This window comes from Catharus ustulatus, chromosome 7, assembly GCF_009819885.2.
Source record: "Catharus ustulatus isolate bCatUst1 chromosome 7, bCatUst1.pri.v2, whole genome shotgun sequence".
Lineage (NCBI taxonomy): Eukaryota > Metazoa > Chordata > Aves > Passeriformes > Turdidae > Catharus > Catharus ustulatus.
This window is the reverse complement of record NC_046227.1, coordinates 36,138,152-36,159,639: the sequence shown is the minus strand read 5'-3', so window position 1 is coordinate 36,159,639 and position 21,488 is coordinate 36,138,152. Positions and strand designations below refer to the sequence as shown.

The 21,488-nt window shown below is 39.1% G+C and overlaps 1 protein-coding gene across 4 annotated transcripts in view; it reads left to right on the top strand.

The window, feature by feature from the left end:
• GTDC1 (glycosyltransferase like domain containing 1) overlaps nucleotides 1-21,488 on the top strand; it is a 169,869-nt gene that overhangs the window by 114,354 nt on the left and 34,027 nt on the right. For all 4 annotated transcript variants that reach the window (XM_033064263.1, XM_033064262.1, XM_033064261.1 and 1 more), the window contains exon 7: nucleotides 20,137-20,487. In XM_033064263.1, the coding sequence (XP_032920154.1) occupies nucleotides 20,137-20,487 (351 nt within the window). The remainder of the gene's footprint in view (nucleotides 1-20,136; nucleotides 20,488-21,488) is intronic.

The window sequence follows — 21,488 nt, the reverse complement described above, 5'->3', positions numbered from 1 at the left end:
TGTCAAACTGGTTTAGGTTCCTCATCTTAGGAACATTGAAAAACTCATTTTAAAAGCCACATCCAGGGCTCAGTCAATGCATGAATTCCTTGTGTTAAGGCTCAAATTGGTATTAATTGAAGCTGTGGCCTGGGTGAGAAGTGCTGGTAGATTAAATCTGGAAAAAGAGCTGTGATAATATTAGTTAAAAAAAACCCCAAAAGAATGGAATAGTCATTGAATGAAGCATCGAGGAACAAACCTGCCAGACAAGTGCCATTATGATTTTTCAAATGGGCATGTAAGCTCGATGTCTCGTTAGATTAAATTGTTATGGATGTCCATCCATCTGTGGAAAAGATGGTTATTTCTAGTTAGGGCATTGCCTTCCCTTTCTAATGCATATCTCACTAATACCAATCATCCCTGTGGCACCTGAGGATCAGAAAGCTGAAATGCACATCATCTGCAACTGTTTTGGGGACGTTGTTTGAAAGTTGAACCTTGCTTTCAATCCAGCTCTGTTGCAACCATAATTGTATTATGGAAACTCAATCATCCCTGAATTCAGGGAGACAGCTTTGAAGTGGCTGGTATCAAATTTTTTTTTGGGATCTGCTTAAATTTAAAAAAAATAAAATAAAAAATTAAGGGCTTAAGTGTGGTTGATCTTTAATGAGACTTGAACTTCTAACGCTTAAGAGCATTGTGAAGCTGGAAATTAGGCTCTGTGGATACTTGGTTCTTTGGAGTTCAGTTTAGACACCTGATCCCACATCATCCTTCTTTGAGAAGAATACCATTGAAAATAGTATTTCTCTGAAGAGACTGGATTTAAAAGCAGATCTATTCCTAAAAAAACCCCAGACTGATTACTTGCTTGAAAAATCATCTTCCTCTGTTGCTGCCTCTTCAACCCAGTAAACACCAGGTAGCATGAAAACTCCAGTTTGAGGGCCAGCACACCTTTCCCATCCAGGGAAGAAGATACTACTAATTAAACTATTTCCTTCTCACTGCAGCCAGCAAACTTGGCTCATGCTGTCTTCTCTCAGTTGTTTGAGACTATAATGCCTATTTGCCCCTCTCTTTTAAATTGCTTTTCCAGCAGAAGGTTTTACATTTTGGGTGTGGGGACTGTCCTATCTACAGCTCTAAGTCAGGAAATGTCATTAAAAGAACCACAGAAACATTTAGTTTGGAAAAGCCTTCCAGGATCTTTGAGTCCAACCATTAACTGTAAGAAGATGGGAGGCACTTCAGTTCTCTTTCCACTGAAGAGCTGCATAACTTTGGGCAAAACTCTTCCCCTTCTTCACTTACCCTACGGTTGAGATGGGGCTAATAAGGCTTATAATTTGTATGCTTAGTATGCAAATTGGCAAAGTAAAGCATGCTTAAAAAATTGCCAGGGAACTTGGAAAGCTATTTTTCCTAATAAATCTGGAAAAGAAGAAAGTTGCAAAATGTGGTCATCTAATTGCATCTTCACCAAGCATGTGGTCTAAGTGCAAATGTGACTTCAGTGTATAAATCCCTTCAGAAAGTCTATTTTGCCCCAAGAGGAATGGGAGCACACTCAGCAGACTGCAGGAGGATGGGATGCTTGCAGCATTTCTTTGCAGCATAATTGCAGCCTCAATGAACCATGAATCCAGCCTAATTAACATAACTGGAACCACAGCAATCATGCTGCCATTCAATTTAGGTTTGGAACATTCCGGTGGAGTATCACAATTCTGCTGTTTATTGCTGAAATGCTGTGAGAAGTGTCCACTTGCTTTCTTGACGCTGCCTTGGTGAACTTTTATTATTTCAGGAGAACCTGGGAACTTCAGAAATGGAAGACCATTGGCATGATGGTTCCATTACTGAATCTACAAATAACTCTATAATACTTCCTATGAAAAGGTACTTAGACTGTTTAGTATACTGTAAAACTCAAAGCCACAAATTTTCAAGTTAGACACAGGTTCTGAATTGTATTGGATAGCTAATGGCAAATAATTCTGGGACTATTTTGAGTTAGAGGATTACATTCCCAAATATTAAAAATAGTATCTATTACTTTTTGTAATCACTCTACCTAAGATAAACGTTTTATTAGGAAAAAAAGCAGATTTTTTAAAAATGTGTTGCTCTGTAAAAATGTATTTCATTGTTCTGTTGGTTGTGCTGCACTAAAATCAGGAAGCCACAGATGTAGATCAAGTACCACTGGTCTTGGCATTAGGGCAAAATAACCAATTTTTTGGGACACAGAAGCTAAGGGAGTGCTGTAAAGAGCAGAAGGTGAAAAATTGAGACTGGAAATGGAGGGACAAGGAGGCTTCCTGCATCTCTTGGCCATTACTTGATGGTTCATAGAGCAGGCACTGAAGCCACTTCCAACTGATGTCACAGCTTGGGTGGGTGAATCACAGAGTCATTTATCTTAGAAAAGCCCTTTAAGGTCCTTGAAACCAACTGTGTTTTGGAAATTTCAGAAGAATACTCCAAGGTGGTTTTCTGTTTTGAGAATTCTTTGTCTTGTTTGAGGATTCTTTGATTTGTAGCATTTTCCTTAGATGTAACTTCAGCCCTTTCCACTGATTCAGAAAATTCTGTGTTCCTGTTGACTCCCCAGATACTGAATTTGCAATTTTTGGTCTTTTTTTTTTTTTTTTCCCTTGATGAATTTAGCTCAGAAGTGAATTCTGACACTTTCCACTCAAAGCATCTGAGTATAAATTTATCATTAGGGAACTCAAGGCCTCTTTTTGGGCTTGCTTATTTAGTTTTCTGCAAGTTCTAACTTGAAATTAACAGCTAATTATAATGAGAGGTAACTGATATAGACTATACCCTCTAAGTTTGCATTTATCTTTTTTAACATCCTGTGTATAACTCAGAGCAGTCCACAGAAAACATGCTGTATTATTATTGAATAAGAAAGTGAAGAAATCTGAATTCCCACAATGACTCTTCTTCCCTCCAGCCTCTGAAGAAATCCCACTGGCAGTGGGAGGCTCTGGGAGGTTCTCTGTTATAAATCTGGGTTTTAGGTGTTGGTTAGTCATTCCCAGGAGGCTTCATGCACATTTTAGCTGAGACTCTCCAGTTAAGCATTTATTAAAGGTGGGGTCAATCAAAGGGCTGGCTGCCGTTGAGGAAGAGCTGAAGGAAGTGCAGAGAACAGCTCAAGTGGCTGGTTCCTGGAAGAGCTGAGTCTATGATTCATCCCCTTGGAAGTGAAGGAGCAGAAAGCAGTGCCAGTGAAATATCACAGAGGGTTATGATAAACATCCAAACGATGGGGAGAGATCGCGGTCTTTCAGCATCTTTATTCCCTGCAGCTGTGATGTGTAAGCTCAGGAAGATGACTGAACATTGATACTTTCAGAGTTCAATAGCCACGCTTGTTATTGAAGGCAGTTACTCAGAATTGACAGAAGAAACTATTTTTGAGGGGAGTTTCCAAGTAGAGATCATATTTCTAGTTTAGTGTGCAACAAACCCAGGATATTTGAATGGCTGTCAGATCTGGGGAAAAGAGAGAATAACTTCTCTGTGGTAAAATATTGCAAAGGAAATAATCAGTCTCCTTCAGAACCAGTATTTTTTATTGTTTGTAGGTGCAAATTCAAAAGTGACTCAGATCAAATGTGTCAGAAGTAATTTGAGTGTTTGGTATTTTAAATCTAATGGCACTGTTTCCACAAAAAAACTCCTGGCTGCTTTTAAAACATTTATATATACTTTTCTGCCTTTTATACAAATTCATGAAATAAGGTCCTTGAAGACACTGAAAAATTTAAGCTGGTCATTCTTGCTGAAGTGATGAAAAAAAAGTTAAGAAAATACATCTGTAGACAAATACAGCCCTTTAGTTTCTATGCTGTTTGAAGATGTGTTCAGGCTGTTTTGAGTGCAAAATAATAGCAAATTTTCACCTTTGATATCTAGCACTGTGTTACTACTATGAGGTTATTTTTTTAATGAGTCACTGCTAGGCACTGAAGAAGTAAGTTAAGGAATATATTAAAGAGAGGTATATTTAAAAAAAAAAAAAAAACACACCCAAAATTGTACATGAAGTTTTGTTTTGTGTGCCTCACACAGGGAGCTTTTGTACAGATGGAAAAACAGGGAAAGCCATGGATAAATAGGAAAAGAAATGGTTGAAAACTAAGGGAATGACAATGACCACAGAGAAAAGGGAGCTGAAATTCTGTTGTTTTGGGAACTGTGACCTACTGCAGTGACTGGTGAGCTCCTTTCAGTGAAGACATTTTCCCAAATATCCAACCCAAACCTGCTGATACAGCTCCTCTCATCATTTCATTTTTTGTTTGTGACCCCCCCTCCCTGCCCCCTCCTGTCAGGGAGTTGTGCAGAGCCAGAAGGTCCCCCCTGAGCCTCCTTTTCTCCAGGCTGAGCCCCCCCAGCCTCAGAAAAACCCCACACAAACCCCAAAGCCTCTGGCTCCAGTCTCTGCTCCAGACAATTTTCTGAGCATCCAAAGGAGCACAAACTCTATTAAAAAAAACAACAACAAAACGGGACTTTGATTAATTTTAAGGTGATTGCCTCTTAAGAGACTCTGAAAATGGGTTTTCAATTAACAATCTAGTTTACATAAAAGGCACATATTGATGAACATAGTCCATGACTTTTTGCTCAGTCCCATTATTCTCTTCTAATTCATATGCAGAAGCTAAGATTTCCAGTGATCTCAGTGTTTACCAAAATCTGAGGGACTTAGAGGTTAATGTTTTTCTCATTTTCTGGTGAGAGTTCCATCTTCCCTTTTCTTTATAAAGAACAGTAAAAGAAAAGGAGAAATCTGATTTCAGAAAGCCCCCAAAGGCAGTGATGATCCATCAAGAATTAGCTGGATGTTCTTGTGAGAGCTGAAAATTCTGTAACACTATTTTGGCATAAAATTCTTCTGAATAGCTGACAGCCAGATATTTGCCTATTGATATTTGTAGTTATTTTCAATGCTTGGTCTCACTGATTGACAAATTTGAGTTGCCCATTCTGCTATGAGCCCTTCTCCTGCAAAATGCAGAATTATATTAGTACAAACATGATTGTGATGTGAAAATACTGGTGGGGCACCTCTTAAATTAATCATACAGCCCTCCTTAAATATATCTGATCATGAACCTTACCTTCAAATCAGAGCCAGTTGTATGAGAAGAGCTGATTGCACTCAAATTGTGGAGAGGATTTTTTCCCCCCAGAAATTGCTTCTTAAAAAAAAAAAAAAAGGCATATTTTAAGAATTCTGACTTCAGACAAATAATCCAAAATTGATGCTTGATTGAAGCTAAAGAACCAAACACAATTTATTGCTTGTTCAAAATTGCAGTGAAAATACTACCCTTCTGTTGAAGGACCTCCTAAAAATATTCCAGTGGTTATTAGTGGTGACTTGAATCAGTTGGAGGTATAGACATATTTGGTATCAGAACAAAAAAGAAACACTGAGTATTTTTTAAACCCCTGAGGCTTAAAGATCACACAATATTGTTATATTTGATGTGGTACATCAAACCGTCTATCCAAACTTTTTCTAAAAGACAGAACTATATCTTTTCAGTCTGTAGGCTTGCTATACTATGAATACATATTAAATTTGTTTTTTAATGTATTTATTTGTATGATTTTAGGTCTTCTTGTTAAAGCATCTTTTCCTTAATGCATTTATATGAATAAATGACTACATAGAGCTGAAATTCTTGAGTCCACTTGCCCTGAGTGTCACAGTGGGTTGGGTTTTCTATTAGTGAAGGACCTCAGAACATGAAAGTCCAGCTCTGTGCAGGGGCTCAGATTAGATCTGAATGCAAGGAAAAGCAACAAAGGTCCACAGAATATCTGGAATCTGCAAATACTTCCTGTGCTTAACCTACACTTTCGTTGCGTGACTGTAAAGAACAGCAAATCTTTGTTCTTTCCCCTCTCAGTTCCCATTCAGTCAGCTCAGAGACACAGGAGAAAGGTTTTGGGGAGCAAAGCTGTTATCAGCCTTCCTACAGTTTGCATCTGATTCTGTCTACAGTGAGTACATCAAACACAGGAGCTTGCAGCCACTTTTAAACATCAGAAAAGTTTTGTAAAAACATACATATATACATATTTAATTTATGTAACATATAAATTAATATGAACAGAGATTATGGGTGTGAAGTTACTTTATGCCTTTAAAGTTTAGCTCATATTTGAGTTAGTAAGAGACAGAACTCTGTTTTTGGATTCATAAGGGAATGACATGTGCCTTAGATGGAGAATGATCAAGAGTTTATTATGCTAAGATCCCAAAAATGTTCAAGTGGGGTAGTTAGACTTCTAGAAAGCCACAGAATAATATCCTGAGTTGGAAAGACCCACAAGGGTCATTGAAGTCCAACTCCTGGCCCTGCACAGGACCACCCCAGGTCAGTCAGGCTCATCATCCATTTGTGCAAACCTACTGAGCCATTTCTTGGGTCTATAATCCAGGAGGTTCTGCTAGTCAGTTTTATTTAATAAAATAGATCTCAGAAAGGCCTTTCTTATCCTCTGGGCCTGGCAGGAAGGTGTTGGTTCAGCAGCCTCAGGTCTGCTGGATCTGTGCACAGGTAAGGTTTCTGACCATAGCTTCAGTGATGCATATGCAGAGTACAGAAGACTACAATTACTTGGAGCTAGAAATGTGGAAAGAAAAATAGTCCATTACTTCTCACAGGTCAGCTCATGTGATTTGAATCTGGGATGAATTGCTAGACGAATCCTGTTCATGGATCATCAGCTGCAGAGGTATTGTCAAAGAACTTGTGTCCCTATTGACTGGCACACCTGTATTTAAAGCCACGTCGTAATTGTTCAGGCACGCTGAATCAGACTACTCTGCCTCAAAACAAAACAGAAAATATAAATACATGGAATGTCCCAATCATCATACTTATTCTTTTCCTCATCTCAACAAGGTTGCTGTTTTGGCAAAGCCTTGTGAAAGCAATCCACTCTTTTCAGTTAAAAACCATTCATATGGCCGTTCTTCTCTTTATGTTCATTCATTTCAACTCCAAAGCTTTCCAGCTTACTTCTTGGATTTATAGCAGCTGGCTGCTGTGTGTAACATGAACATGTTCTGACTGTGCATGACATGTTTTTATCTCGTTTAACCCCTAATTGTCATGTTCACTCCAGGCCACAGCTCACCTGTGGGTATTTGATATTGACTGAGCAAGTTCCCAAAGTAATTTCCACCTCCTTGCCTCTGACAATCTGCTGTTGTTAAGTCAAAAATAAAGCTCAACTTCAAAACAACCACCCAAAACCCCCTCCTTGGAACAGATTTGGATAAAATGAATGTGTTCAAGATGGTGGGCCATAGCTGAGCCAGCTCCTGTGGGATTAGTGCCCACTTTTTGGTATTTAAAATAAACTTTGGAATGACCTTTTAACACAAATGCTTTAATAGCAAGTGAGGAAGGGGTGGTAGGGCAGAGAAGGACATACACACTTTTTTTCCCCTTGATAGCTGATTTTTCCAAAGTTAGTCTGATAAGTGATACCTGTGTATTAGCAGGTTTCTGCAGTCTTAGAAGTCAAAGAAATCTAGTGAAAATGAAATGCTGAAATACCTGCCATAAGTTACTGAATCATCAGTGAGAAGCCTGAATATTCAAAGCATGAATATTAAAATTTGTTAGCATACTTCAGCTTTGTAGGAAATGCAATATATTATTATTTTTTCTTTATGCAACACCGCTGGTTGCTAAAAGCAGCAATAGAACCATTAATTAATAGTAGTAGTCCTGGATAATGTCATAATAAGCAATACAATGTATTAAAGCACATTAATTCTTGCCAGCTATCAGGAGGAACTTTTAGATATTTGAAAGGCCCATTAGGTTTGTTTACATTCTGAGTGGAAGCTGGTATGCTTTGGCAGGGGCTGAACCACTCTTTAGTACTTCACTCCAATGGTGTTGAATTTCCTGACTGTCGTGCACAGCCTGTAATATATTGTCACCACTTCAGGGCAGCCTGGCTCTCCAGGACAGAGGGTACAACCCAGACCAGGGCATTCCCCGAAGCTAGGGTGTCTCTGCTGCCATAAAAACAAAAATAACTGAAATTATATGTAACAGAAGCAATTTTCCACAATGGAAAAGGTAGTCAGGGAATCAAACCCATGCCTTCAGGTGTGTTAACCTAACAGAGCAACAAAAATGTGCTGGGCTTTAAATTGCACTAACAATCTGGAAAGGATTTTCCAACTGGAGTTATGTTAAGTGTTAATAGTGAAACCTGGGTGCTTTTCCCTTTGATCTCTCTTCGAGCTCATATAGAATAATAGGATCAAAATAAAATGCCATTTATATGAACACCTTGTTCTTTTGATCTCGGCACCAAAAATTCTGTCTGCAGCTACGGCCTAGCAAACAGTGCATCTGTTCCTTTTACTTGGACCTTCTAGTTATCATAACTTTTAATAAATCGTGTCACAGCCAATTTTCTGTGCAGTTCATGAACTTAGTTGTCATTTTTGCCCTAAGAATCTTTAACTATGCTTTCAGAAGAAAATAAAATAAGGTATACAGGACCTGTAAATTATTGGCTTCTGGTTGGCTGTGCATATGCATGTTGAGTGTATAATTTAAACATTTGTATACTGCAGTGTTTCAAAGTATAAAGTTAGGTGTTCTTGGAGTACTCGGGCAAAATTTTGAATTAGAGTAGACTGAATGAGAGGGGATGTTTGAGGGGGAAGAACAGTTGGTATAATGGTGCTAGGTTCAGGATCCCTGCTTTTTCCATCAGGGAGGTGATGGACCCTGTGATGTCTGGGTGGTGGCCAAGCCTTTCTCTTCATCACCCACGTCTGCAGGAAAGAGCACAGAAGGGTTACACCTGGTACTTACGGATCCCTTTAGTTTTATGTGGAAGTCAGATGGTCCATGGGTGAACAGGAGCACCCTTCAGCTCTTTATTCCCTAGAGTTGATGGTCAGGAACACTCCTTTGGAAGTCATTCTTGGGAGCACTTAAAGTAAAACCACTTCCTCATGCTCTTTCAGATCTCTTAGTAAGATTCATTCTTCTCTTTGACTCCCCTGAAGCAGCTGAGCTGTTTGTTCTGATGACTGATTGTGTCTCATTGTGATCCCTGCTTTAGCTGTTGTAACCTCCCAGAGCAGAGGAGCTGGGCATGAAGAACTGTGCCAAATGAAAGCAAATAAACCCAACTCCTGCAGTTCACCAGTGTCATAAGTGCTGCTGCCCAGGAAGAGGGATTAACAAGTGAAGAAACACTAGCTAGGAGAGATCCAGTGGCCAAGCTGAGCCTTGGGTGTCAAGTGTCTCTCTCAAGCTTTGCATCCCTCTGTAATTTATATTTAGCTGCTAAGCTGGTGTGATAGGAGCAGTCAGCTTGTGAGGAGCACTGCTGGGAAAGTGTTCAGGCTCTTGCTGAAATGGCTGCACTCAAACTTGTGGCACACGAGCTGTCCTTCAGCAAGCTTTTTTTTTTTTTTGCAGACTTAGTTGGCTCTCTGCACTCTGTCTCAAGGCAGGAGTGTTCCAGAGAGCCATAACAGAGGCTATAACCCATAACCCTCTTCTTATAAAGTAGTGGAGTGTAATTCATTGTGTGCAATAAAGATAGGGAACTGGTGTGAGCACCAGAAGCAGCAAGGATGTGTTTGTGCAGCAGTGCACTGGGATTGGGGCATCCTGCTGACATCAGGTCTCTGTGCTAATGCAGCCACTCTGCCTCCAGTCCTTCCCTAAGCACTGCAGAAATAATGTAGGAAAGTTTGCTGCTGTAGTTGCCCTAAAAGGCACTATCTGCCCTACTCCTAAATTGAGCACGTTCTATGTCCCTGTTCATCTTCCACCAGGTCTCTTTTCAAATCCCAGAATTCAGACTTACTTTTTTTTGCATCAATTAGAGGAAGGCTGTGGGACTCTTTGGCCAAGGAGTTAAAAAGCTACAAAGATTGGTAGTTTCCCTCCCTACAATAAGAATGTGATTGCCCTAGTTCTGTGGTTAGCATGAAACAAGTCAGCTCTGTCATGAAGTCAGTGGGGTACAAGTTAATACAAGGTAGTAAAGGAATAAAACAGCAAAGTCCACAGTCTTTTATGACAAAACCAGTATGATCCTGCTGCAATATAAGGCCCTGCTGTGAGTGGTATTTTCTGATGCTTGGATAAGTGCAATTTACATATATACAAAGTGTATGAATAAAGTTATAAAAGTATACTTGTTATTTTACTTTTTTTTTCCCCCTTGAAAGTAATTTTCTATTGTTCAAACTTTCAGCTTTCACTGGTTTTGTTTCCAAAAACCCCAAAAGGAAAAGAAAATAACAAAAGTCCATAAAGGCAAAAGGGATATGTTCTCATTTCAGTTCACAGAATTTCCTGCCTTTAAACAATACAAATATATGCCCTTAGGTTTCCAACATGCTGGAAGGATACTGAATCCTTGAAACAGATCAAATGAAAAGCAAGTCCACTACAGAAACATCAAGTTGTAGCAGCGTGACCAATATATCTCAACAAGAATTTGTTGAGGGGGTTTTAACCACATTGCCAAGACTTACAAAATCCTAAACTGCTGAACCCATGAGCGAATAAACACTTAGAACCAGCAAGTTCTAGGCTGAACTGTGCACAAGTAAAATCTGATGCTTAATTAATTGTTGCCTGTTCATTACAGGCCCCATTCAAAGCAGTTATTTAATATAACTTTGAAATGTAGGCACAGACAGAGCAGGGGGCAGCTGGTGTGCAGTTTTTAATATCACAGGTAGCTCAGTGATGGCATCAGCATTTTACAGAATTTCCAGGGACTGTGGCTCCCCAGGGATTCTTCTGGCACCCAGATGCTGAAAGCCAGATGATCAGGGATTGTAGATCAGCATCACTGTCATCCTGATTTACACCAGAAGAGAGTCCAAGGGTTTTGTGGCGTTTTTTTCCCCTGTAAACACACTGCTACTAGTAGTATTAATATTTTTAGAGTTTTTTCACAAAAACTGGATCGTTTCACAGCAAAACTGGAGACTTCTGGCATGTGAACAATGAATGAGACTGGGACCTACTGTCAAAGCTGGGATTAGAGCTTGGAATTTCCTCTAGTCCACCCTGCCTGGTTGAGATACAAATGCTACACATTTAAACTTCAGTTGTTGTGAAAAAGCAAATGCAAATCAATCTAGTAATACATTTTGAAATGGAGGTCAAAGTCTCTGCATTAGCAGGTCCTGAGGGCCAGAGCCAGTTTACTGGACCATCCAATTTAAATGCCCTGTAGCTGGGATAGCACCACAGCAGGCAAAAAATGTTTTTTTCTTACTATTTGAATATTATATTATTGACAAAATGTGGTTTAAATTTTAGTGTGCATACAATTGTTTATTTTAATTACTTTCCCTAGCTTTTTTTCAGTTAAACCTTCATGTGAAAGCAGGCTTCATTTCTTTTTTATTTCCTGGGATACCTGAGAAAGCCCTAAACAGTTCAGGTGAAGTATGTGTTTTCCTGGGAAGCACACAGAAATTTGCATTTGCGCAGGCGAGTGAATTATCAAAACCAGATGTAAGCAAGTGGAACATTTTACATAAATTTATTAAAATCATTATTTACCTGTAAGTTATAAGAAGGGCTTAGTTGCTCTAGTTTGCTGCCAATATGTACTGCCAATAATCTGCCAAAAAGCAGCTTGCTGACAAAATCCCTGAAATGGTTTGCTTATGATTGCACAGAACGTTACAACCCCGAGTCAAATGAAAACCTACTATAAACGAACTCTTTGATGGTGGATTCGCTGGAATATGGTATTGATATATGGTGTACAGTTTATATGGATTATGTATACTGTGCAAGAAATATGGATATCTATTAAGGGTAACATGATATGTAATCGGTTAGGACAGTTATTGTTTTCAGTGTTTGCTAGGAATAAGATCACAGGGTGAGTGCTCAGTTCTGAAAAACAGATTATTCCCGTGCTGCCCAAAGCACCAGCACGCCATTTCTCCAATTAATACAGAAAGGCTATTGAAAATGTAAAATATCTGACATCTATACAGGGTAATTTTAAAGGCAACTTTACTTCTAGGAACAATTTATACATTACATAAACTAGTATTTTTCATCCAAGTATCATTTTGAGAAAAGCAAGCCTAAATATTGGAGGCCATGGGGAAACATAATATTACGATAATGTTCTTTGGTGCGGTTTGGAAGGTTTTAGGAAACATTTGGAAGTATTTTTCTCATAAAATCACTTAACTATTGAAGTGTTATGATAGCACTCCCTTCTGCATTGTGTATGTTGCAATGCAGCCTGGTTAAAGGGGACATTCATCCCCTATATCCTGATTAGAAGTAGTTCCAAAAAACAGGAAATTATATGTTATAGGATCCTGGTTTTAGTTTAATTAAAAAAAAAAAAAAAATCAGGTGTGATATCAGTTTTCAAACACCCATTTCTAGTTGTGTTTAGCAAGATACTGTACTGGGTAGAAATCTTTGTGAAATTTGCATTCTCTAAATAAGCACTTGAGAGCTCAGCTAGTTTTTTTTCTGTTTAAGGAAACATTAATGAACATGACCAATCCTTTAGAATCCTAAGGAGCCTTAAAAACCTTGCAATTCTCAGAAGCCTAACTTTTTTTCCCCATAGTGCAGTTCATTCTTTTGAACTTCTGCAGAAGCAGAACTTAAGTCAACAATTTCCAAATTTCTGACAGTTCTTATCAAGAGGACTCTTAAGGCTCCAAAAGTTTCTTTGTGGTGTCAGTGCAGCAGATCTACATGGTCATAGTGTTTAATTATAGAGAAAATTACTTTTTTTCCTGAACTATGAATTAATCCATGTATTCATGTCTCGTACAAAAAAACACATAAGTTATTTTCACCTGCACTATAAAATATGTATTTTAGTTCATTACCATCTTTCTGAGAAGGTCTTAAATTATCGTCATTTCATTGCTGGAGAAGGATGGGCACAGAAATTACAACTGTACAGATTCTTGTAGTTAGTGTCAAAGGATTTCAGAGAATGGAAGATGTGAATTCAGAAATGATATATTTAGGGTCAAACTCAGTCTCATTTGATGTCAAAAGAGAACTTTGCCTTTCACTTTGCCTGTTTCACTGCAGGCTAGTGTTTTGCATGGATTTTGGGGAATGATTTTTTACATACTGGCACTGGCTGCCCATAGAAGCTGTGGCTACCCCATCCCTGGAAGTGTCCAAGGCGAGTTGGAACTTGTCTTTGAGGTCCCTTACAGGCCACTCTGTGACTCTGAATGAGAGTTAAGGAACACTTTTGTTAAAATCCTGGTCCTCTGGAATGTGGGCTTTAGAGTACACCTGGCACAGGGATCTTAATGTTAGAAATTCAAGTGTAATACTGAGGGGAATGTTAAGAGGTCAGTTTGATTGACCTACAGGTATGACATCTTAGAGCATAAAAAAATAGGAGTATTGTTGAATAAGAGTTAAGTAGATTGGAAAGAAAATGTAAATGTTAATTAGAAGTGGGAATTCTTGACAGTGTCAAGTGTGGATGTTGGATACTGATGGATTTCACTCAAATTATTTGGAAAAGCAGGTGAAAGTTACAATTTGAGGAGACTTATCCTGTTGGCCTTCTTCTCTCTTTAATATTGGGATTTCTCTTGCTTTCCTCACCTTCCTTCTCCACTCAGATGGACCAAGTTGGGTCCAAGCCAACTGCTCATGGTTGTTCTGGATCCAGCCTCTCTTCTCCAGGACCACCTTTGGATCCTGTCTGCTAATCAGGCACCCACTGGAGTGTCAGTGTTGTTGCATTCAGCTAAATGATAGCTAAAACAGCATTTTGGCTATTTTGTCAGAAATAAGTCAGACCTTGTGATATCCCTCCCTGGTTTATCTGTTGGCTAGGTTACACACCATTTCTTCTCTCTGACCAGGAGGGAAGATGTCCTGGTCAGCTTTAGCTCCCTCCCTTACTGTTTTTATTTAATATCTTCATGTGAAAACTGCATTCTTGACCTCTGCTGAAAGTTAAAATTTGACTGGAGGAGGTTCTTGAGCAACCTGCCCTGCTGGATGGCCCTTCCAACCCCAGTGGTTCCCTGGGTTTCTCCTCTGTCATGGAAAAGAGAAAACAATGATCACACCTCAAATCAAATTTCATATTTCTACATCCTGCCATTTTCAAGCAGGGAAATCAGTGCAAACCATGCTTATTGTACCCAGGAAAAGGCACATTCTGGGAAGACAAGCTGAGCCACAGACCTTGGATTTTCCTTTGTGATGCCCTTCCCAGTGCTTAATCTTGGCTCTGTTCAGTTTTCTTTCTGTTCTCTCTCTTTGCTCCTAATCCTTGTCCATGCTTATAAGCGCCTAATATTTATATGGCATTATCTGTGTTAGAGATTACTGCTGACAAGTAATCTCTTCCCTCTTCTGAATGAAGAATTACAGCCATTGCTGGAGATCAGAAAGTGAAATTAGATCCCTGAAAGTATGTGACAACTTCAATAAACCCTAATACCAAATTCCCTGAATATTGGGGATCTTCTGTCAAGCTTTTAGGTTTGAGCTGTTTTGAACAGCTTCAGGACACCTGACCACACTCAACCACTTTTTTTTTTTTTCTGTAGGGCAAAATAAGACAGTACTTGCAAAGAAAAAAAAAAAAAAAAACTATGACTATTCTCACAGTTTTGTAATTTCTTACAATCTTTTGAGAAGTAGCATCAGTTTTACTGTTATCAGCTGATTCATAATATTAAAGATAAAATATAAATGTATTATTTTATATATAAATAAGTTTATACTAATGGAGTTGTTCTCTGTTCCAGTTTGACACCCAAAAATCTGCTTTCATATTTTTTTGTTTTTACTTTATTTCTTAGAATTGAATCAGCAGAATTCTTGAGTTTTGAAAAAACAACCTTGTTATTTGTACATTGCTTGGTCAGTAATATGTGTGCATGTCTTGGAGCAACCTGGTCTAGGGGAAGGTGTCCATGGCAGCAGGGTTGGAATGGGATAATCTTTAAAGTCCCTTCCCACTCTGACCATTCCATAATTCTGTTATTTTAAAATTTTTTAATGGCAATATTAAAAAAAAAATCCATTACACTTTCAGAATTCTAACTTTGCACCCAAATGTAACTGCATTTACAGAAGGACCAATTTTTATTGCTTTTTAATTTTTTTTTTTATTTATTCCATCCAATCTTGCAAGCTCTTGAGGCAGTTGTGTAACTTGGTCTAACCTAAACCAGCACTCCAGTTCATCTTTCTAATGTGGTTTCTATTCATTGAGCAGTGACATCATGGCCCTCCCATCCTTTTTGTTGTTGTTTTTAATAAAATGGTGCATAAAGTGACTCTTGGTGCCATAGAAAAGAAACCAATCTCTATAAATAAATTTTCATTAGGGCAAATAAAGCACAGTGAATAAACACATACGGTGGAACATGGCAACATATTACAGGAAAGAAACGTGTGTGGGAAAAGCACATGTCTGCTTCAAGGAAAAATGGATTTCTTCAGAGTGGGGTTTCATGGCATAAATTAAAAGAAAATATATAATATATAGGTTGTGAGTTAAAAAATCTGTTCCTCACAGTAGCAAATATTTAGATTGAAACTCTGAATTTCAGGATATTGAATTTTTATTACATATGAACTTAGTTTAATATTTAACCTGTCTTTTTAACTAAACATCTAGACCCAGTATGCAAAAAGGGAAAGTTTTCAAGGCTTACTCTTTGTAGAGCCTTCATAAAGTTTTAAAATTGACTGTTCAACGTATTGGAGAGCCTCAAAAATCTGAATAAATAAAAGAAATTTGAAAACAAGTTGCTGTACTAAAATTAGATATTTAAGTCCTCACTGTTTGTTCTGAACTTTCAGTGTTTAAATATATATGAGTTATGCATAAAAGTAATACATTCTCCATGTTTTTTTAAATATAAGGGACAGTACCTTGTGGAATCTTTTGAAAGTGTTAATATTTGTAAGCTTAGATGATAATTCTTTTTCTGGAAAGTTTCACATGTGCAAGAGTTCACTAGAACAAGTTAGTAATAATAATAAAATGCTTCTCCCATATTTAAAATAGAATGTTGAGGCATTTTTCTTGTATGACTGGTGTGTTTTGTAACTAAGATTGAGAAAAACAGTGTGTCCTTCTTGAAAATTAAATTCCACTTCTCTGCTGTGGTAGCTCTCTAGGTGCTTTTATAGAATCATGGAGTAGTCTGGGTTAGAAATGACTTTAAAGATAATTTCATTCCACCCCTGCCATGGGCAGGCACACCTTCCACTATCCCAGATTGTTCCAAGCCCCTTCCAGCCTGGCCTTGGACAGGGGGCCCCTTGGATCCAGGGGCAGCTACAGCTTCTCTGGGCACCCTCTGTAGTGTTTCATCACCTTCATGATAAAAAATATAAAACTTTAAAACATTCTTTCTTATAGCTAGTCTTTCAAGCCTGTGTCTGCTGCTGCTCCAGCCTTCTTTCTTTATAACCATCATGGTGATACAGAAGTCCTGCAAGGTCTTGATCTTTTAAATGACTGAGATCTAGGCAAGTACTGGGTGGAGAGATACCTCTGGAAGGTGGCAGAAAATAATTAATGTGAGTCTGGAGGAGCAAAAGTGTGCTGGAGAAAATGTAAACACAAAAACTGCACTAACTAGACACTGTCTTTTCCCAGCATGCTTCTGGGAAATGCACATGAACAGGTTTAGATGACTTTGTGTTGTTATTAGTTTATTTTCAGGTCATTTATTTAAGTGTCATAAAGAACATTAGCTGGTGGTTAGGGACTCCAATATCCATTATATCATTCCAATCATGTGGACAAGTTTATACTACACATGATTTACAACGGTCTTTCCGCCGTAGAAATTGTTCTCCTCAGGTACAAGGTTTTATTCGTGGTTGTATTTAGCAAAATCCAAGTGGCTGAGCACAGAGATGTCTTCCAATCAAAGTCCAAAAATTAATGCCTTTCCACGAACACCGTGGATTGCAGCAAGAGCTGTTTATGGCTCTCTGCCTACATCTTTTATCATGTCTCCAGTGTTGTTAGTAAAATATACAGAACTACTTTATGCCAAAACAATGGAAGTTAATGCAGATAACTTGTTCCAAAGTTAACCATCAAATAAATCTCTTGCTTTTTTCTTTTTTTTTTCAAACTGTTAAGTGAAATGGTGTTCTAAAACTTTTAAAAATTGTCAAGATGATGAATACTCTGTGTGTAATACAAGTAAATACCATGGAATTGATTGCACACACATGTCTTAAATAAAAGATATTAAAGAGTATATTCCAGAGAGAAATCGGTGGAGTTTTATCTAATATTATTAGGAATTCTGCAATGACAGATCAGATTTATAAGGGTTGAAAACTAAGGAGGAAACCTGTTCAGAAACAGAAATGGTGCAGAGAGTGGATGGCTGGCCAGGAGATTAAAGACAGGCAGGGGGATACAGCCTGCCTAGGTAGCCTGACCTCTCACACCTCAAGTAATTTGTCTTAACAACAGTAATTTTTCAAAATATCTTAGTTAAATTTAGACTGGTGAATCAGTCCTTTCAATGCAGTCACAACTTGGTAGTTTAGGAAAAATCCCTTAACCTGTTTCTCCTTCAGCTTTTCCCATATGTAAATATTTAAAAGTCCATCCTGACAGGGCTGTGTCTGTGCTCCAGAGGAGCCACCAGTAGCTGGTTTTAGGTCTGTGACCAAGGGCTGAGGGAATTGGGACTGGCAACCTGGAGAAGAGAAGGCTCTGTGGAGATCTTAGAGCCCTTTCCAGTATCTAAAGGGCCTCCAGGAGAGCTGGAGAGGGATGAGGAATGGAGGGATGGGACGAGGAATGGAGGGATGGGACGAGGAATGGAGGGATGGGACAAGGGGGAATGGCTTCAGCTGGCAGAGGGCAGGGTTAGGTGGGGTATTGGGAAGGAATTGTTCCTGTGAGGGTGGGCAGGCCCTGGCACAGGTTCCCAGAGAAGCTGTGGCTGTCCCTGGATCCCTGGGAATGTCCAAGGCCAGGCTGGACAGGGCTTGGAGCAACCTAGGATAGTGGAAGTTGTCCCTGCCCATGGCAAGGGGCTTGGAATGAGATGGTTTTTAATGTCCCTTCCAACCCAAACCTTTCCTTGATTGTAGGATTCTGTGTACAGAATTCAGCCACACCAAATTTGTACTTCTAAACTCAGAGAATGTGGTGCTGGCTAAGGTGGTGAGATGGGAATGGTTTAATTCAGGCTCATTTGGGAACCTGACATTTGTAACATAGGTAGTGGGTTTGGATGAGGATTTTTTACATGGCTGAACTTTTTCTGGTTATATCTCTGGTTATATAGCTCCAAAAAGTGATGGTGAGCAGTAGGAAGAAATGCATATCTCAAAGGTGGTGAGAGTGGCTAGAAAAAGCAGCTTACTGTAGATAAAACAAAAATTATATGCCAAGGAACAGCAAGCCAAATCAAAGAATACACATTGGAGTAGTTACACTGTACTGACCCGGGAAAGGAGATTTAGGGGTTTGAAGGAAAATCCTCAAAGCAATTAGTCAAGAGCACAACTGCAGTGAAGTTCACATAGTTTGTGTATTTCAGTAGTGATTTTGAAGCAAAAGGGTCTGTTTACATTTAAAGGTGCTCTATTGCAGGGTGAGGTGAATGATCCTCATTTTCAGGAATGTTTGTTTTGACAGAGTGGGAAGGGAGTGGTTTGTTCTCAGCCCAGAAAGGAGCTGTGATGGAGTAAAACTCTGAAGAACTGTGGAGGAGGTTGATGAAGTGTAGCAAGTGTTGGCTTTAGTAAATGCTGTAATGAACAAGCCACAGTCTGTAAACATTTGGAAATTAAAAGGAAATGAAATATTTAAATGTCTCTAGTTACCTGGGACCATAGTCACACTGAAAGGCATGTGAGTAAATAACATGTGAGTAAATTAATTTGAGGTACAGGCAGCTCTTTAGACTGAGGAACCTGTGATGGCCATGCTTGGATCCTTCCCATGTTAATTTAGAAGGGTCATGGTTGAATGAAGGAGCTTCACTCAAGTGTTTCCTGGGGAAGGTCTGTAATTCGTCACTACTTTAATTCAAATAGTAAAACTGCATCTGCTTAAAATGTTAAGTTTCATGTATTACAAAATATGAGTTCTGTTGCCTCCGTGTAGCTGTGCAATTGCATCCTGCTGTTGGGAAGGGGTTTCTGCAGCCTGGACATCAGGTGGAAGAGCCAGTGATGTCTGATAGTCTGTGGCACTTCAGGAAGGTCAGAGTAGCCCTGCCTGAGTTTCCTCATTTTTGTGTTCACCACTCACACCCCTGAAAAATCATGGTGGTTTTATCCTATGAATGGATGTACAACTCAATCCTGTCTCTCAGGTCTGGGGTTTTCTTTGTAAATTGTAATTATTGTTTTCAGTTGGTCACTACAGAAACTGCAGAATTATTAAGGTTCAGAAAGACCCCCGAGATCATCAAATCCAACCTTTGACCAGTCACTACCTTGTCAACCAGACCATGGCCTAAAGTGGCACACCCAGTCATTTATTGATCACCTTAAGGGATGGTGACTTCACCACTTCCTTGGGCAGTCCATTCTGATGGTTAACAATCTTTTTCATGAAGAAATTCTTCCTGATGTCCAACCTGAACCTCTCCTGGCACAGCCTGAGGCCATGTTCTCTTGTCCTGTTGCTGTTCCTTGGGAGAAGAGGTTGATCCCCACCTGCTCCATCCTCCTTTCAGATAGTTGTAAAGAACAAGAAGGTCTCTACAACTAGGATAAAGGATTGCTACCAATCTTAGAGGTAATACAGGCAAAAATTCCAAGACTTTTCTGGCAGAGTTGCCCTCTTTCTTCCAGAGGTGTTTGCATTATTTTATTTTAGCAGGTAAATAGTTTTGTTCTCCCTGTTGATGCACGTGTCATTAGGGAATGCATTGTTTTATTTCACAGGTGCCATATTCACTAAAATAAAATGAATTCATGTTGTCGTTTAGGTGGGTGTAAAATATCAACCATATTTGACCTTCTAATTTGCTCTTACTTAATTAGTTGTCAGGTGAAACTTTAATCTAGCATAAACACAATACAGATTTTTTGTTGTTGTTCTTTTTCCTCCCAGGTTCATGCCAGAGCATAAACTTGCCCGTTTGGAGAAGGTAATTGGTGTTAAAAGGAATGGAGATGCTTATCAGTCGGAGGGGCTGCCTGGCCAGCAGGAGAGCAGAGCTGTAATGAAAACCAGTGATGCACATCCTGAGTCTGGACTTTGTGAGCCCCAGCCTGGACTCTGCACCACACAACTCGAGGGGCTGCCCTCCCCACCAGCAGCCCCAGTCCAGGCTGAAGCACCAGAAAGTACAAATCCTTGTCAAGGGGAAGATAAGCAACGTCTGACTTTTAACCTCTCTAATATCTTGAGTGGACTGGACTATCAGCAAAGACCTCTGCACATTGCCTGGCCTCACAGGTGGTAAGTGAACAAACCCAAATGCTGTGCCTTCAAAGGATTTATGGGTTTGGGTTGATCCTTTTTCTGTGACTTCTGCCCAGTATAAAATAATTTCCTAAACGCTGCACACACACGTGGAAGAAAGACTCATCACTAACATCTGATTATTGGGAATAATTTGTTGAATGTGCACGTTCAGTAACGCTAACCAGACATTCAAACAGCACTGTCAGTGATTCCTCTCTTTTCTCCCTAGAAAAAGATATCCCTGCTACTGCAACACTGAGCATTATTCTGGTAACTCTCTTTTCCTATCAAGCAAACCACAGATGACAATTAATATCGAATGTTATTTAAATTATCTTAATTACTTTAATGCAAGTGATTAAGTGTCAAGATACATGGTGACACTGGACAGCTGATGGTAGCCCACTGTCTGCAGTTTAGAAACACCCTTTCAGTGTTACATAAATAGAAAGCTTGAGTGTATTAACAGGGAAACAGTATTTTTCCAACTGCTAAACACAAATACCTGATCTCTGAATCTTCTCAGAAGGGACGAAAATCTACCATGCCACATAATCTCTAAAAACATATAAACTTTAGCTTGACTCCTACATAAATTAGGATTTAAAGAGGTAAAATGTCCTGATAATCTTCCGGTATTGGGCACGAACATTTTAATCTAGTTTTTATTCCTCGCAGTTTGTTTAATCTGCATGTGGCCTGATTAGAGTTCACTTCATCCACAGATTATAGTCTGTTTATTGCAGAGATGCTGGGTCGATCAGTAGGTCAGATTTTCCGAGAGCAACTGTTTTCAGGTGAAGCAATAAGTACAGCGCACCGACAGGGCAAATCGCCTTTGCAGGGGATTTGACTTCCAGCACATTAAAACTCCAGAAGCTCTCCCAGATGATCTGCAGCATCTGGTACCTAAAGGGATTTTCATCTTTGACTCTAAATGTCTGAACATAAAATTTAGGGATTGGAAGTTGATGTGGAATCTGTCTTTGGATTTG